This window comes from Dipodomys spectabilis, unplaced genomic scaffold (assembly GCF_019054845.1).
Source record: "Dipodomys spectabilis isolate Male_0828 unplaced genomic scaffold, ASM1905484v1 ptg000173l, whole genome shotgun sequence".
Classification (NCBI taxonomy): Eukaryota; Metazoa; Chordata; class Mammalia; order Rodentia; family Heteromyidae; genus Dipodomys; species Dipodomys spectabilis.
The window spans coordinates 3,590,351-3,604,200 of NW_024870850.1; the positions used below are offsets into that span (position 1 = coordinate 3,590,351).

Sequence of the window (13,850 nt, forward strand, 5' to 3'; positions counted from 1 at the left end):
TCTCTGATCCTGCGCGTGCGTAGAACTACAAGCGGGGCCGGCCGGTACTTTGTGGGTGGTTGGCGGCACGGCTGGGGCGGTGCGACTAGCGGCTGGATGGCGCGGGGCGGAGAACGACGGACGGTGGCTCTTGGCCTAGTGCTGCGGTTGCTGCTTGGCTTCGGACTAGGCCTAGAAGCCGCCCCAACTTCGGTCAGGACCCAGACTCCAATCCAGGCCCCAGGTGAGTTAAGTCCCCGCGTAGCCCGCCGCAGCCCCTCTAGCCGCTCCGCCCCGCCCTGTGCGCGCCGGGAACGCCTTGCCATTGGCTGCGGCGCTTGTCCGTCTCGGGGCACTCCCCCTGCACGTGGGGTTGGAATTCTCGCGCCGCGAACCTGCTAGCCTTGAATCTTGGGGGCGACCCCAGTCGTTAACTACCCCGCGCACTCCCACCACACACACTCCTGCCCTACACTGCCGTGACCCCCACTGTCACCTCCAGGCCGCCCTTGAGCGCCGCGCGGGGTGGACCGGGCTGGTGTTAGGCACCGCGTAGCCCGACCTCCAACCGCGCAGGGCGGCTGGTCGGTCACCAGGCGCCTCCCCGCTGCAGGTGCGCCTTCCAAACCAAAAAAAAAAGACAATCCCTTCTCCCCTCTTCCCGAGGCCTTGCGGCTTGTTTCTTGAGCAACTTAAGACAACTTTCCCAGATTCTCCTTGGCTTTCTGCCTTACAGAACGAAAGGGCTTCTTTTTAATCCCAGCTACCCCAGGCCCTTGAGTGGGTTCCCTCTCCACCCCCGCCCCAACTTCACAAGTTAAAATTGACCCATGTCGGGGGACACGTTCACCCTGACCCAAGTTGTATTGACTTCACTCTCTCCCCCCTCCCCCCCCCCTTTTTTTGGCGGGACTAGGAATTGAGCTGAGAGCCTCGTGCGCGTTCTACCGCTTGATCCATGCTTCCAACCTCCTTCTCCACTGGTTATTTTCGAGGTGGGGGTCTCGATTTATGCCTGGCCTGGGCTGGAATCCATCTTCTGCTTCTCATGTCTCTGGGGATGCCTGGTGGACTGCGGTCCAGCCATTGTGCTTCCCCCATAGCTGGGAGAACAGTTGTGTACCACTGTGCCCAGCCATTGGTTGAGATGGGCTCTCCTGGACTTTTGTTTGTTTGTTTTGTTTTTGGGGGCCTGAACTCTGGGCCTGGGCACTGTCCCTCAGCTTTTCAGCTCAAGGCTAGCACTCTACCACTTGAGCCACAGCACCACACTTCCGGTTTTTTTCTTTTTTGTTTATGTGGTGCTGAGGAATCGAACCCAGGGCCTCAGGCATAGCAAGGCAGGCGCTGTACCACTGAGCCAACTTCCCAGCCCCTCTCCTGGACTTTTATACTCAGGCTGGTCTCCATCCACGATTTCCTGATCTCTGCTTATCAAGTAGCTGGGATTACCGGCTTGAATCCCACCAACTGGCCCTCTTGCCTTTTTAAACTGGGAGTCACCCCTAAAGTCCCTGGATTTTTAAGTTAAGTGTTCCTGGATCTTCCAGTAAAGATGATTTCTTTGTTTTGTGGTGGTCTTGGGGCTTGAATGCAGGGCTTGCACACTGTCTCTGAGCTTTTTTGCTCAAACCTAGCGCTCTACCACTTGAACCACAGCTCCACTTCTGGGTTTTTGGTGGCTAATTGGAGATAATTGGCTAATTGGGGAGTGGAGCCAATACAGACTTTCCTCCAGGCTGGCTTTAAACTGTGATCCTCAGATCTCAGCCTCCTGAGTAGCTGGAATTATAAGAACTATCAGCTCCTGGCCAAGGTTGCAATCATTTGAACCAAGCATAGAACTCTACATACAGAGTAGGAACTCTGATGTAACCTGTATTCCAGGCACTGCCCTGGGTAGGGGCATGAGGTCACAACCCTGACCTGTATTCATCATGCAGTCTATGGTTAGACTTGTTCTGTTTTTTGTTTTGTTTTTGAGACAGGGTCTCCCTATGTCATCCAGGCTATCCATGAATCTTGATCTTCCTGCCTTAGCCTTCTGAGTGCTGAGATTACAGGCATATACCACCACACCCAATGTTGCTACTGGTTTAAGGGACCATATATAAATAGGAGGGAGAGGTTTGTGGGGTTTTAGTGTACCTAGTTTACAAATGAAGAGACAGGCTGTGAGGGTCTATGCTACAGAGGCACACACACTTAAAAAGGCCAGGGAGGGAAGATCCACAGGTGTCAGGGTATGAGTTGTGCTAGGAAAGGCAAAGGCTGCACTCCTGGAGGCTGCCAGACCCCTGGGGGCAGGGAAGGAAGCCAGCTCTGGCTGTCTCCAGCTCTTCCGGGCTCTGCAGAGCTCCGGGGCAGTGTGATCTCTAGGTATAGTTAGGCTGCTAGGCCTGAGAAGAGGACTGGCTGTGGGGACAGCGGGGTGTGGACAGCTCAGGGTCCAGGCCCCACTTGTGCCCCACCAGGTCAGCACACAGACCCAGCTCTCCCTGTCCAGAGTCCAGGAAGGCCCAGGTCTCATCTGACTCAGCTCAGACCCTCTGATCTGCTGTCCTGCCAGTGTAGCACAGCCCTGGGCTGGATCATGAAGTCGCGGTCCTGATCTTCCCCATCAAGTCAGTGGGAGGACGGATATTACCCCTGTTTTCAGTGAGGGAGATAGAGCCTCCTGCATCTCTTAGGAGGGACATCAGGCTCTTCCCTGAAGCCAGCTGGATCTAGAGGCTGTGGAAGAAATCCCAAATGTAGAGTTGGGGGAGGGAAGCCCCTTCTAGGCAGGGGTAGACAGGGAAGGTGGAAATAAGTCAGGTGAGGGCCGAGGTGGAGGGAGCTTGAGGAGGAAGGCTGTGGGAGGATGGTGGGGAGCACAGGGCGGTGACTCAGGTCTCTGCTGTTGGGCTCTAGTGGATGTCAGGTCTTGGGGGCCTGATGAGGCGGGTGGCACATTCAGGTCATGGAAAGTGGTCAGACCTGGGAAGAGTTGTGGTTAAGTAACAGGACTTGGTGACTGAGCAGTCTCTCTACCCAGAACCTCAGTTTCCCCTTTGCCAAGCAGCTGGGATAGAATATGGTCTGTTGACCATAAACCCATCCCAGAACACTTTGGGGATGGTCCCTTCCCCCACTTTATTTTTTTGATTCTTGACAGGGTTTTGTGTTTTGGTCAACAGCTAGGCTAGACCTCAGTCTTCCTACCTACAGCTCCTGCATAGCTGGGATTACATACATCACTGGGCCCAGCTTTTTGACTGAGATGAGTCTCGCTAACTTTTTAGCCTGGGCTGGACTTGAACTAGATCCTTTAGCTCTCTGCCTCCAGATTAGCCGGGATTACAGGAGTGAGTCAGCACATTTGGCCCTTCTCCAGTCTGTTTAGCCATGGACTTGGAGGATGCCAGAATGGGCCATCTGGTTCGAGTCTCTAAGGTTGTGGAAACCTGTCTTGGGACACCCAGCTCTGCCCTAGCTTTGTGGCTCTCTCCTTTTTGGGGGGAGTGGGGGGAGGGTCCGGTCGTGGGGCCTGAACTTTGGGCCTGGGCGCTGTCCCTCAGCTCTTCAGCTCAAAGGCTAGTGCTCTACCACTTGAGCCACAGCGCCACTTCTGGCTTTTTTCTTTTTTGCTTATGTGGTGCTGAGGAATCGAACCCAGGGTCTCAGGCATGCAAGGCAACCACTCTACCACTGAGCCACCTTCCCAGCCTGGCTCTCTCCTTTTGTGTCTTCTACAGACTGGAGATTGTAGCCATCCTACCCAGCAGTTGTCCTTGTAAGGCTGTGGACTTCTGCATTCAGCAAAGAATGGTTACCAGTGTCAGTGTGCCACTGGGACCTAGCTTGGCCCTTGCTGATTCAGTCCAGGACCACAGCCTTTTTTTTTTCTGTTCCTGGGACTTGAACTCCGGGCTTGGGAGCTATCCCTGAGCCTCTTTGTGCTCAAGGCTACTGCTCTATGCTAATGCTCTACCACTTGAGCCACAGAGCCACTTCCAGCTTTTTCTGAGTAGTTCATTGGAGATAAAAGTCTCATGGAACCAGGAGCTGGTGACTCACGCCTGTACTTCTAGTTACTTAGGAGGCTGAGATGTGAGGATCATGGTTCAAATCCAGCCCAAGCACAAAAGTCCATGAGACTTTTTTTTTTTTTTTTGCCAGTTGTGGGGCTTGAACTCAGGGCTTGGGCACTATCCGTGAGCTTCTTTTGCCAAAGGCTAACACTCTACCACTTGAGCTCACAGCTCCACTTCTAGCTTTTTCTGTTTATAGGTACTGAGGAATTGAACCCAGGGCTTCATGCATGCTAGGCAAGCACTCTACCACTAAGTCACATTCCCAGCCTCCATGAGACTCTTACTCCAGTTAACCACCCCAAAACCGGAAGTGGTGCTGTGGCTCATATGGTAGAGCACTAGCCTTGAGCTGAAGAGCTCAGGGACAGCGCCCAGGTCTAGGCCCAGAGTTCAAGCCCTTGACCAAGGAAGGAAGGAAGGAGGGAGGGAGGGAGGGAAAAGAAAGAAAGGAAGGAAAAAGGAAAGAAAGAAAAAGTCGCATGGACTTTGCTGCCTAGGCCGGCTTCAAACTGTGATCCTCAGGTCTCAGCTAAGATTACAGGCATGAGCCACCAGCGCCGGCACTTAGGCCTTCCGTCGCTGCGCCTCTCGCAGGTCTCGGCAGCGGCTCATGCCCGTCCACCAGCTTCCAGTGCGGTACCAATGGCTACTGCGTGCCCCTCACCTGGCGCTGCGACGGGGACCGCGACTGCGCAGATGGCAGTGATGAGGAGGAGTGCAGTGAGTGGCACCGGGGCGGGACTTCCGGGGGCGGAGTGCTAGGAGTGGGCGGGGCCTGAGGTGGGATTTAGTGGGGCTCAGGGGGTGGGCTGGAGGACCACCGGGTTTTCCCGGGCAGGTGTTGACTGGCCCTGTGCCCCAGGGATCGAGCCGTGTGCCCAGGATGGACACTGCCCACCCCCCTCTGCCCTCCCGTGTTCCTGTGACAACCTCAGTGGGTGCCCCGGTGGCATCAGGGCCCCGCACAACTGCAGTCAGGGGCTGTGCCGAGAGGACGAGCTGCGCTGCGCGGCGACCGAGGCCTGCGTCCCTCACACGTGGCTCTGTGACGGCCACCCTGACTGCCCCGACGCCAGCGACGAGCTGGGCTGCGGTGCGTACCTGGGTGCGGGCCGGCTGGCAGGTCTGTACCCCTGGAGGGTGGTGAGATGTCCCTCCTCAGCAGAGATGCACCCAGGATGGGTTGTCAAGCCCCAGGGCTTCCCTGGACCCCACGCGTGTCCCTCCTGTCCTTCAGTACCTACTGCCTGGCACATTGCAGAAACCAGCCTGGACACCAATGAGACCTTCCAGGGAGGGAGTACCACTCCTATGGCAACACCTGTTACCCTGGAGAGCATCACCTCCCTCCAGAATACTACAGCCACCCTTACAGGGAACCAGGCTGGAAGCCCCAGTGCCTACAGGGTTGTTGTGGCTGCTGGTAAGACAGACAGACTCCCTGTCGAGGGCTGGGGGCAGGCCAGCAGCAGAGGGCTTCTGTCTCCTCAGCTTCACTCCATGTCTGTGTCTGTCTCCCCAGGGGTGCTGAGTGCCATCCTGGTGGCTGCTATCCTCCTCCTCCTGTTCCGCCTCCGAGCCCGGGGGCGCCTGCCCCCCATGCGGTTGCTGGTAGCTGTGAAGGAGTCCTTGCTGCTGTCAGAACGGAAGACCTCACAGCTCTGAGCGCTGCCCGCCGCCCGGGCTGGCAGCCAAGAGGACACGCGGGCCATTGTTTGCTGCCATCTGGGCCCTCAGAGGCCTGGACTCTTCCGCCACCAAGAGCCTTGAACCTGAGCTCCTCCAGATGTGGCCCTGAGGCTGGGGGTCCTCACGCTCCTCTCCTTGGATGCAGGGAACCTGGATGGACAACAGGCAGGACCACAGCCAAGCTGAGGGGCTGGTCCCGAGCTGCTCCCAGACTGTTGGACAGTTTTGTTTAGACACTCCTGCCACCCCATCACAGCGGGGAGGGGGCGGGCAATTAAAGTTCCTTCACATTTCTACCTGCCCATGGGCCTCTGTCTCCGCTTACCTGGGCAGCCTGGGGGCTCTGCTGTCCCCCTCCTTCCAGAGATGACAGGACTCAAGGATCTGACCCTGGCTCCTCCCAGCCACCTTGCTTCTTGCTTCTGGGAGAACCGAAGTGAGGCCAGATGGCGAGGTGGTCAGTATTAACAACAGCTTTAATGGAAGAAGGGTTTGGGTGGTGCCTCCTCATCCCTGAGTTGGGGGACCCCCCCCATTCAGCCTGGGTTCCCCCCTGGGAAATGGAAACTAGACTGGCCTGTGCTCTAGATTGTTTTGAATTGTAGGATTAGGCAAGGCATGGTGGTACACAGCTGTAATCTGAGCTACAGTGGAGGCAGAGATCTGGAAGATTGAGCGCCAGTTACCCCTCAGTAAAAAGCTGTGTGTAGCTGGGCACTGGTGGCTCACGCCTGTAATCCTAGCTACTCAGGAGACTGAGAATCTGAGGATCATGGTTCAAAGCCAGCCCAGGCAGGAAACTGAAACTCTTTATCTCCAATAAACCTCCAGAAAAAAGAACAAGAAGTGGTACTGTGGCTCAAGTGGTAGAGTGCTAGCTTTGAGCTGAAGAGCTGAGGGACAGCGCCCAGCCCAGAGTTCAGACCCCATGACCGGACCCCCCCCCCAAAAAAAAACCAGCTGTGTGTAATGGCGTGTGCTTGTCATCCCAGCTCTGCAGGAAGCATAAATAGGTGTATTGCAGTCCAGACTCACCCAGTTGTAACTAACTGTGAGACCCTATCTTAAAAAGAAAATAGAGGGGCTGGGAAGGTGGTAGAGCGCTTGCCTTGCATGCCTGAGGCCCTGGGTTCGATTCCTTAGCACCACATAAGCAAAAAGAAAAAAGCCGGAAGTGGTGCTATGGCTCAAGTGGTAGAGCGCTAGCCTTGAGCTGAAGAGCTGAGGGACAGCGCCCAGGCCCAGAGTTCAGGCCCCATGACTGGACCCCAAAAAAAAAAGAAAGACTGGGTGCCTATGGCTCATACCTGCAATCCTAGCTACTCAGGTGGCTGAGAATAACTGTTCAAAGCCAGCCCAGGCAAGAAGTTCCATGAGACTCTATCTCCAATTAACCACCAGAGAGTTGGAAGTGGCACTGTGACTCAAGTGATAAAGCACCAGCCTTGAATGAAAATATAAGGGACAGGGCTGGGAAGGTGGCTCAGTGGTAGAGCGCTTGCCTTGCATGCATGAGGCCCTGGGTTTGATTCCTCAGCACCAAATAAGCAAAAAGAAAAAAGCCGGAAGTGGCGTTGTGGCTCAAGTGGTAGAGCGCTAGCCTTGAGCTGAAGAGCTGAGGGACAGTGCCCAGGCCCAGAGTTCAGGCCCCACGGCTGGATCCCCCCAAAAAAAAAGAAAAAATAAGGGACAGTGCTTAGCTATGTATTCAAGCCTCAATACCCTCCCACCCATACACAGAAAAATAACTAGAAGTAAAAATGGGCTGAAGGCATTGTTGGAAGTGGAAGAGCACCTGCCTAGTAAGCGTGAGGCCCTGAGTTTAACCCCCAGCATCACCAAGAAAATAACAATTAGGCTTTATTGGTGAGATCCAAAGAAAGAAAGACAATATGTCATCAAAACCCAGCACTGCTGGGGTTGGAGGGACAATATGCCAGATAGAGTGGCGCGTTGTAATCTTAGCTACTTGGGAGGCAGACTTTGGAAGGATCTAGATTCAAGGCCAGCGTGGGCAAAAAGTTAGCAAGACCCTCATTTTCACCAACAAGCTATGCATAGTGGTGCATATGTATGATCCCAGCTCCATGGCAAGCACAGGTAAGAGGATCAAGGTCCAGGCTGGCCCAGCCTCTGAGAATAAAATTAACTAACGTAAAGGGAACTTGGGAGCATAGCTCATATGGTAGAATGCTTGTGTAGCAGACACCGAGTTCCGCCCTCAGAGTTGCCAGAAAAACCTAGGGCAGTCGTCTTTCTGGTGGTTTCCATAGGAAGGAGAGGGTGAGGTAGGGCGAGCAGGCTCAGGATTGGCTGGTTTCTGTAATTTCTGCATGCCGCAGGCACAGAAGTACTGTGTGTTGCCTGATAGTTGGCTCTGGGGTAGGTCAGGTGGAAAGTGTCCCAATGCCCAGTGAAGTAGACTGGGCAGTGGGTGGCCTGCATGTGGAAGACCCGTTCCAGGCAGGAAGTAGTTTCCTCTCAGAATGATATAGCCCGGGAGTGTGGGGGAGCACATCCCTAGACTGGTCCATGAGTTTTCATGATCCAGTGTGAACAAACACAAAGTTGACAGGCTGAGTGCAGTGAGCCTGGGCAAAAGTTAACCAGAGCCAGGCCCTGGTGGCTCACGCCTGTAATCCTAGCTACTCAGGAGGCTGAGATCTGAGGATCACGATTCAAAGCCAGCCCGGGCAGGAAAGTCCGTGAAACTCTAATCTCCAATAAACCACCAGAAAACCAGAAGTGGCGCTGTAGCTCAAGTGGTAGAGCACTAGCCTTGAGCTGAAGAGCTGAGGGACAGCGTTCAGGCCCAAAGTTCAAGTCCCATGACCGACAAAAAACAAAAACAAAAACAAAAGTTAACCAGATCCTAGCTCCAAAACAAGCTGAACATAGTAGTGCATGCCTGTAACTCAGCTAGGGAGGAGGTGGAGATAGGAAGATCATGGTTGAAGGCTGGACAAAGTTGGTGGGAGGCTATATCTGAAAAAAAGAAAAAAGAAAAACAAAAGGACTTGAAGTGAGACTCAAGCAGTAGAGCACTTGCCCATACTTGTCCACAGAAGTCCTATGGAGTTATAGGGACCCCTGGACTCTCCTTTGCAGAAAGGAAGCACTCTAGCATCCCTAGGCTAGGCAGGACTCGGCTACCAGCTGACCCCAGTTATCCCAGCAGTAGGGGAACAACTGGGGTTCCACAGAGGGTATTGGGCTTCTGATGTCTGGTAGGGAATAAGTCTGTGGTCATGATGACAGGCAGACAGACCAGTTGCATACCAGGAGGGCTTCCTGCATGCAGTGGCTTTGTGTGTGTGTGTGTCGTGATGTCAATCACACCATTGCTCACACACATATCCTTCAGGAAAATTCACCTCACCTAAAGTTAACTATTAACGTCTCCAAGTGTACAATTCGATGGCATTCATTTAGTATAGTCATAGTGTTGAGCAACCAAACTTCTGGTTCCAAGAGATTTTCCCTGTCTGTCTGTCTGTCTGTCTCTCTTTTCCCTTTTGGTGATTACTGAGAGATTGAACTTAGGGTCCTGTGCTTGCTAGGCAAGTACTCTACCTCTTGGCCACCACTCCAGGCCAGCTTTTTTCCTGATTAAGGACTTTTCTGCTCACAGCCTGGCCTCAAACTGTCATCTTCTGAGCTCAGCCTCCAGAGTAAGCTGGGATTACAGGCCTGAGCCACTGCACTTGACCCAAGAGATTTTCATCACCCCCAAAGAAAACCCTGCTCCCATTAGCAGCCTCCCTACCTCTCCTCTGCAGCAGTTGCCACTTTCTGTACCCAGCGAGTTGCCTGCTCTCGGTATTTCATAGAAATGGAATCGAAATTGTGGCATATAGGATCTTCAATGGCTTCCTCCTCTCTCTGAGTGGAAACCCTTTCCAGATTGAAATTGTAGCCTTTGTCAGGCCCCCACTGTGTAGATTAGCCATGTCTTGCTTGTTGTTCAGTAGGTAGGTATTCGATTGTTTCCAATGTCTATGCTTAAAAGGTACATGAACTGGAGGTCATATAGATTGTTTGGTTTTGAGACAGGATCTCACTAGCCCAGGTGAGCTTGAGACTTGAGATTTCCTGTCTCTGGACTTTGCCTTGGCTGGCTTTGAACTGTGATCCTCACATCTCAGCCTCTTGAGTAGCTGGGATGACATGCTGGCAGAACTATCCTCCCTCAGTCCCCGCGTCTCCCCCCTGCCCCCCCATCTCCTACATCATCTCCCTCAACCACTGTTCATCTTCCATCCCCACAGCTGTGTTATCTGCTGTGACCTTTGTCACTGTTGTCACCTCCTGGGGTCACAGCCCTATCTCTGCACATTCTCTCCTCTCCCAGATCACTTACCAAAACAGGCAAATCTACAGGGCTATTTCTATGTTGGAGTAAATCCTGGTAGGGACATACTAAAGTCACGAAAGTACCTTCAAGCGAAATAGTCGATAGGCCAGAGCAGAAAATTTGAGTCTATTAATGCCTTTTTCATGTGCTATTGGGATGAATAAATCAACAAAATGTGGCTCATTCAACCACATGTGTGCCTTGGATTGTTCAGTAATTATTCACAGCTCTCTCCCCCTTGCTTCAACCCGGGACTATGCCTCTAAGCGGCAGTATTTACTTTGCCTCTTTTCTTGGCATCTGAGTTGTGCAGCAAATCTCTTCTTTCTGCCCTTCATAAATAATAAGCCAAAATGTGATCTATTCATATAGTGGCATATTATTCAATCATTAAAAAAAAAAAGCTGGGCACTGGTGGTGGCTCACACCTGTAATCCCAGCTACTTAGGAAACTGATATGTGAAGATTGTGGTTCAAAGCCAGCCGTAGGGTCCATGCTCATTTTGGCAGAGCACTAGCCTTGAGCAAAATAACTCAGAGTGTGTAGGCCCTGAGTTCAAGTCCCAGGACTAGCACAAAAAAAATTATAGAGGGGCTGGGAATGTGGCTTAGTGGTATGGTTCTTGCCTAGCATGCATGAAGCCCTGAGCTCAATTCCTCGGTACCACATAAACAGAAAAAGCTGGAAGTGGCGCTGTGGCTCAAGTGGTAGAGTGCTAGCCTTGAGCAAAAGAAGGTCAGGAACAGTGCCCAGACCCTGAGTTCAAGCTCCAGGGCTGACATACATACGTCGCGCGCGCACACACACACACACACACACACACATTTTATATATATGTGTGTGTGTGTGTGGAATTTTAACTTTTACTTTGGGTTTATTCTGGAACTACATAGTGGTGATGGCGGCACAGAGGTGTGACTTTTATCTCAATTACCAAAACCAGGGATGGAAGACATGCCCACATGTTTGTATGCTGGTGGAACAATCTAGTAGAAAATGGATGGGATAATTTTTTTGGGGGGGTGACCCCTTGCTCCAGAAGCTGGGGGGAGGGGCCAGGAACTTGAGAGACAGGATTTTTGGTTAGTTGGTTCTCATGACAGAAGAATCCAGAGTGGGTTGGCCCTGTGCAGGTTGGCTGGTTGGTGTTGAGGGCGGCATCAGTGGAAGTTGCCCAGACCCTCCCATTCTGCCACAAGCACTGGCAAGCAGCGCTGTGGCACCACTTTGGTGAGCACTAGGTGTGCATCTGAAAGAACAAAGTGTCACACAGCACGCTGCCGCTAGAAGGCGCCCACGCCCTACCCCCACACCCTCCAGCCCCAGGCTGCCTGCTGGACACAGTTCCCCATCAAGGGACCTTCAGCTTTTTGTTATTTTTGTTAAGCATATGCATAATTCACAAATAGATTACAGTCACACAACCCATAGTGACACTGGGGAGGGGTTACATCAAGAGTACTATGGGCAGGGGCAGCTCAGGGGTGAAGCACTTGGGGGGGGGGGTGGAGAGGGTGGGATAATGGAGCTGAACACTTCTGATTGTCTGGTGACATCATATCCCCATGACATCTACAGCCTCATAGCAGAAAGTATGGCTCATGTGCCTGTGGTAATGCTGTTATAAAAGAGCCTCCTGTGCAGCCTTACAGTTATTTCATTAGGCATTTTCATGCATGCTAGCTAGCCATAGTATTAGCTGGCCATTTTCCCCTATTTAAGAATACAATAGCCGGTGCCAGTGGCTCATGCCTATAATCCTAGCTACTCAGGAGGCTGAGATCTGAGGATTGCAGTTCCAAGCCAGCCCAGGCAGAAAAGTCCATGAGCTTTTTTTTTTTTTGGTCAGGCGTGGGGCTTGAACTCTGGGCTTGGGCACTGTCCCCGCACTCTTCACTCAAGGCAAGCACTCTACCGCTTCAGCCGCAGCACCACTTCCAAGTTCTTACATCCAATAAACTACTCAGAAAAAGCCAGAAGTGGTGCTATGGCTCAAGTGGTAGAGCACTAGCCTTGAGCACAAAGAGGCTTAGGGACAACACCCAGGCCCTGAATTCAAGCCCCAGGACCAGAAGGGGAAACAAAAAAAAAAAAAAAAAAACATTGAGGATCTAGGTATGGCAGTGTATTCTCTTAATCCCTGCACTGTGAAAGCTGAGAAGAATCCTGACTTTGAGGCCAGCCTGGACTACATAGGGAGACTATGTCAAAAAAAAACAATGAAACTGGGCGCCAGTGGCTCACTCCTATAATCCTAGCTACTCAGGAGGCTGAGATCTGAGAATCTCGGTTCAAAGCCAGCCCGAGAAAGAAAATCTGTGAGACTCTTATCTCCAATAAACCACTAGAGGGCTGGGAAGGTGGCTCAGTGGTAAAGTGCTTGCCTTGCATGCCTGAGGCCCTGGGTTCGATTCCTCAGCACCACATAAGCAAAAAGGAAAAAGCCGGAAGTGACACTGTGGCTCAAGTGGTAGCACGCTAGCCTTGAGCTGAAGAGCTGAGGGACAGCGCCCAGGCCCAGAGTTCAGGCCCCACAACCGGACCCCCCCTCCCAAAAAAAAAAAAAACACTAGAAAACCGGAACTGGTGCTGTGGCTCAAGTGGTAGAGCGCTCGCCTTGAGCTAAAGAGCACAGGGGCAGTGCCTAAGCCCAGAGTTCAAACCCCACAACTGACCAAAAAAAAAAAAAAAAGATAAAGTGCACGTAACACATTTACTAACTTTATTCTTTTTTCTTTTTTTGCTAGTCCTGGACACTGTCCATGAGCTTTCGCTAAAGGCTAGCACTCTACCACTTGAGCCATAGGGCCACTATTCTGCCTTTTTCTGTTTATGTGGTACTGAGGAATGGAAGCTAGGGCTTCACGCATGCTAGGCAATACTCTACCACTAAGCACTGAGGTTTAAACACAGGGCCTGGGCATTATCTATCAGCTTTTTCACTCAAGGCTAGTGCTCTACCACTTGAACCACAGTTCTACTTCCAGCTTTCTGGTGGTTAGTCTTATGTACTTCCTTTTTTTTTTTTTTTTTTGTCGGCCGTGGGGCTTGAACTCTGGGCCTGGGCGCTGTCCCTCAGCTCTTCAGCAAAAGGCGAGCGCTCTACCACTTGAGCTACAGCGCCACTTCCAGTTTTCTGGTGGTTTATTGGAGATAGGAGTTTCACGGTCTTTCCTGCCCGGGTTGGCTTTGAACCGCGATCCTCAGATCTCAGCCTCCTGAGTAGCTAGGATTACAGGCGTGAGCCACCAGCGCCCGGCTTATGTACTTTCCTTCCCAGGCTAGCTGCAAAGTGTGATTCTCAGATCTCAGCCTCCAGAGTAGCTAGGATTACAGGCATGAGCCACCAATGCCTGGCCTTTTTAAGTCTTTCTTTTTTTAAATTTTAGTAGTACTACGGGTGTGAACTCAGGGACTCAGACTAGCTAGGTGGGTGATCTGCTGCTCAAGCCACATCCCCAGCTTTCCCATTTTAAATTTTATCTTCCTCTTTTGTTTTCTTTCAGGCTGGTTCTCTACCCCTTGAGCCATACCTCCTGTCTGGCATTTTGCTGGTTAATTGGAGATGGAGTCTCAGACTTTTCTACTTTGGCCGGCCTCAAACCACAATCCTTCAGATTTCAGCCTCCTGAGTATCTAGGATTACAGGTTTGAACCATTGGTGTCCAGCTGCACTTGCCTTTTAACTGTGCCTGGTTCCATGAGGTGAGGTACATATTTCTCCTCTCACGGTATCAAAGATTTACAGATT

At 52.1% G+C, this 13,850-nt stretch overlaps 1 protein-coding gene across 1 annotated transcript; it reads left to right on the forward strand.

Moving 5' to 3' along the window:
• Positions 1-40: 40 nt before the first annotated feature.
• Cd320 (CD320 molecule) lies at positions 41-6,037 on the forward strand. Its single transcript, XM_042693670.1, has 5 exons — positions 41-223; positions 4,650-4,775; positions 4,918-5,148; positions 5,317-5,478; positions 5,578-6,037. The coding sequence occupies exons 1-5, from the start codon at positions 97-99 to the stop codon at positions 5,718-5,720; spliced, it is 789 nt and encodes a 262-aa protein (XP_042549604.1). The 5' UTR covers positions 41-96; the 3' UTR covers positions 5,721-6,037.
• Positions 6,038-13,850: the final 7,813 nt, after the last annotated feature.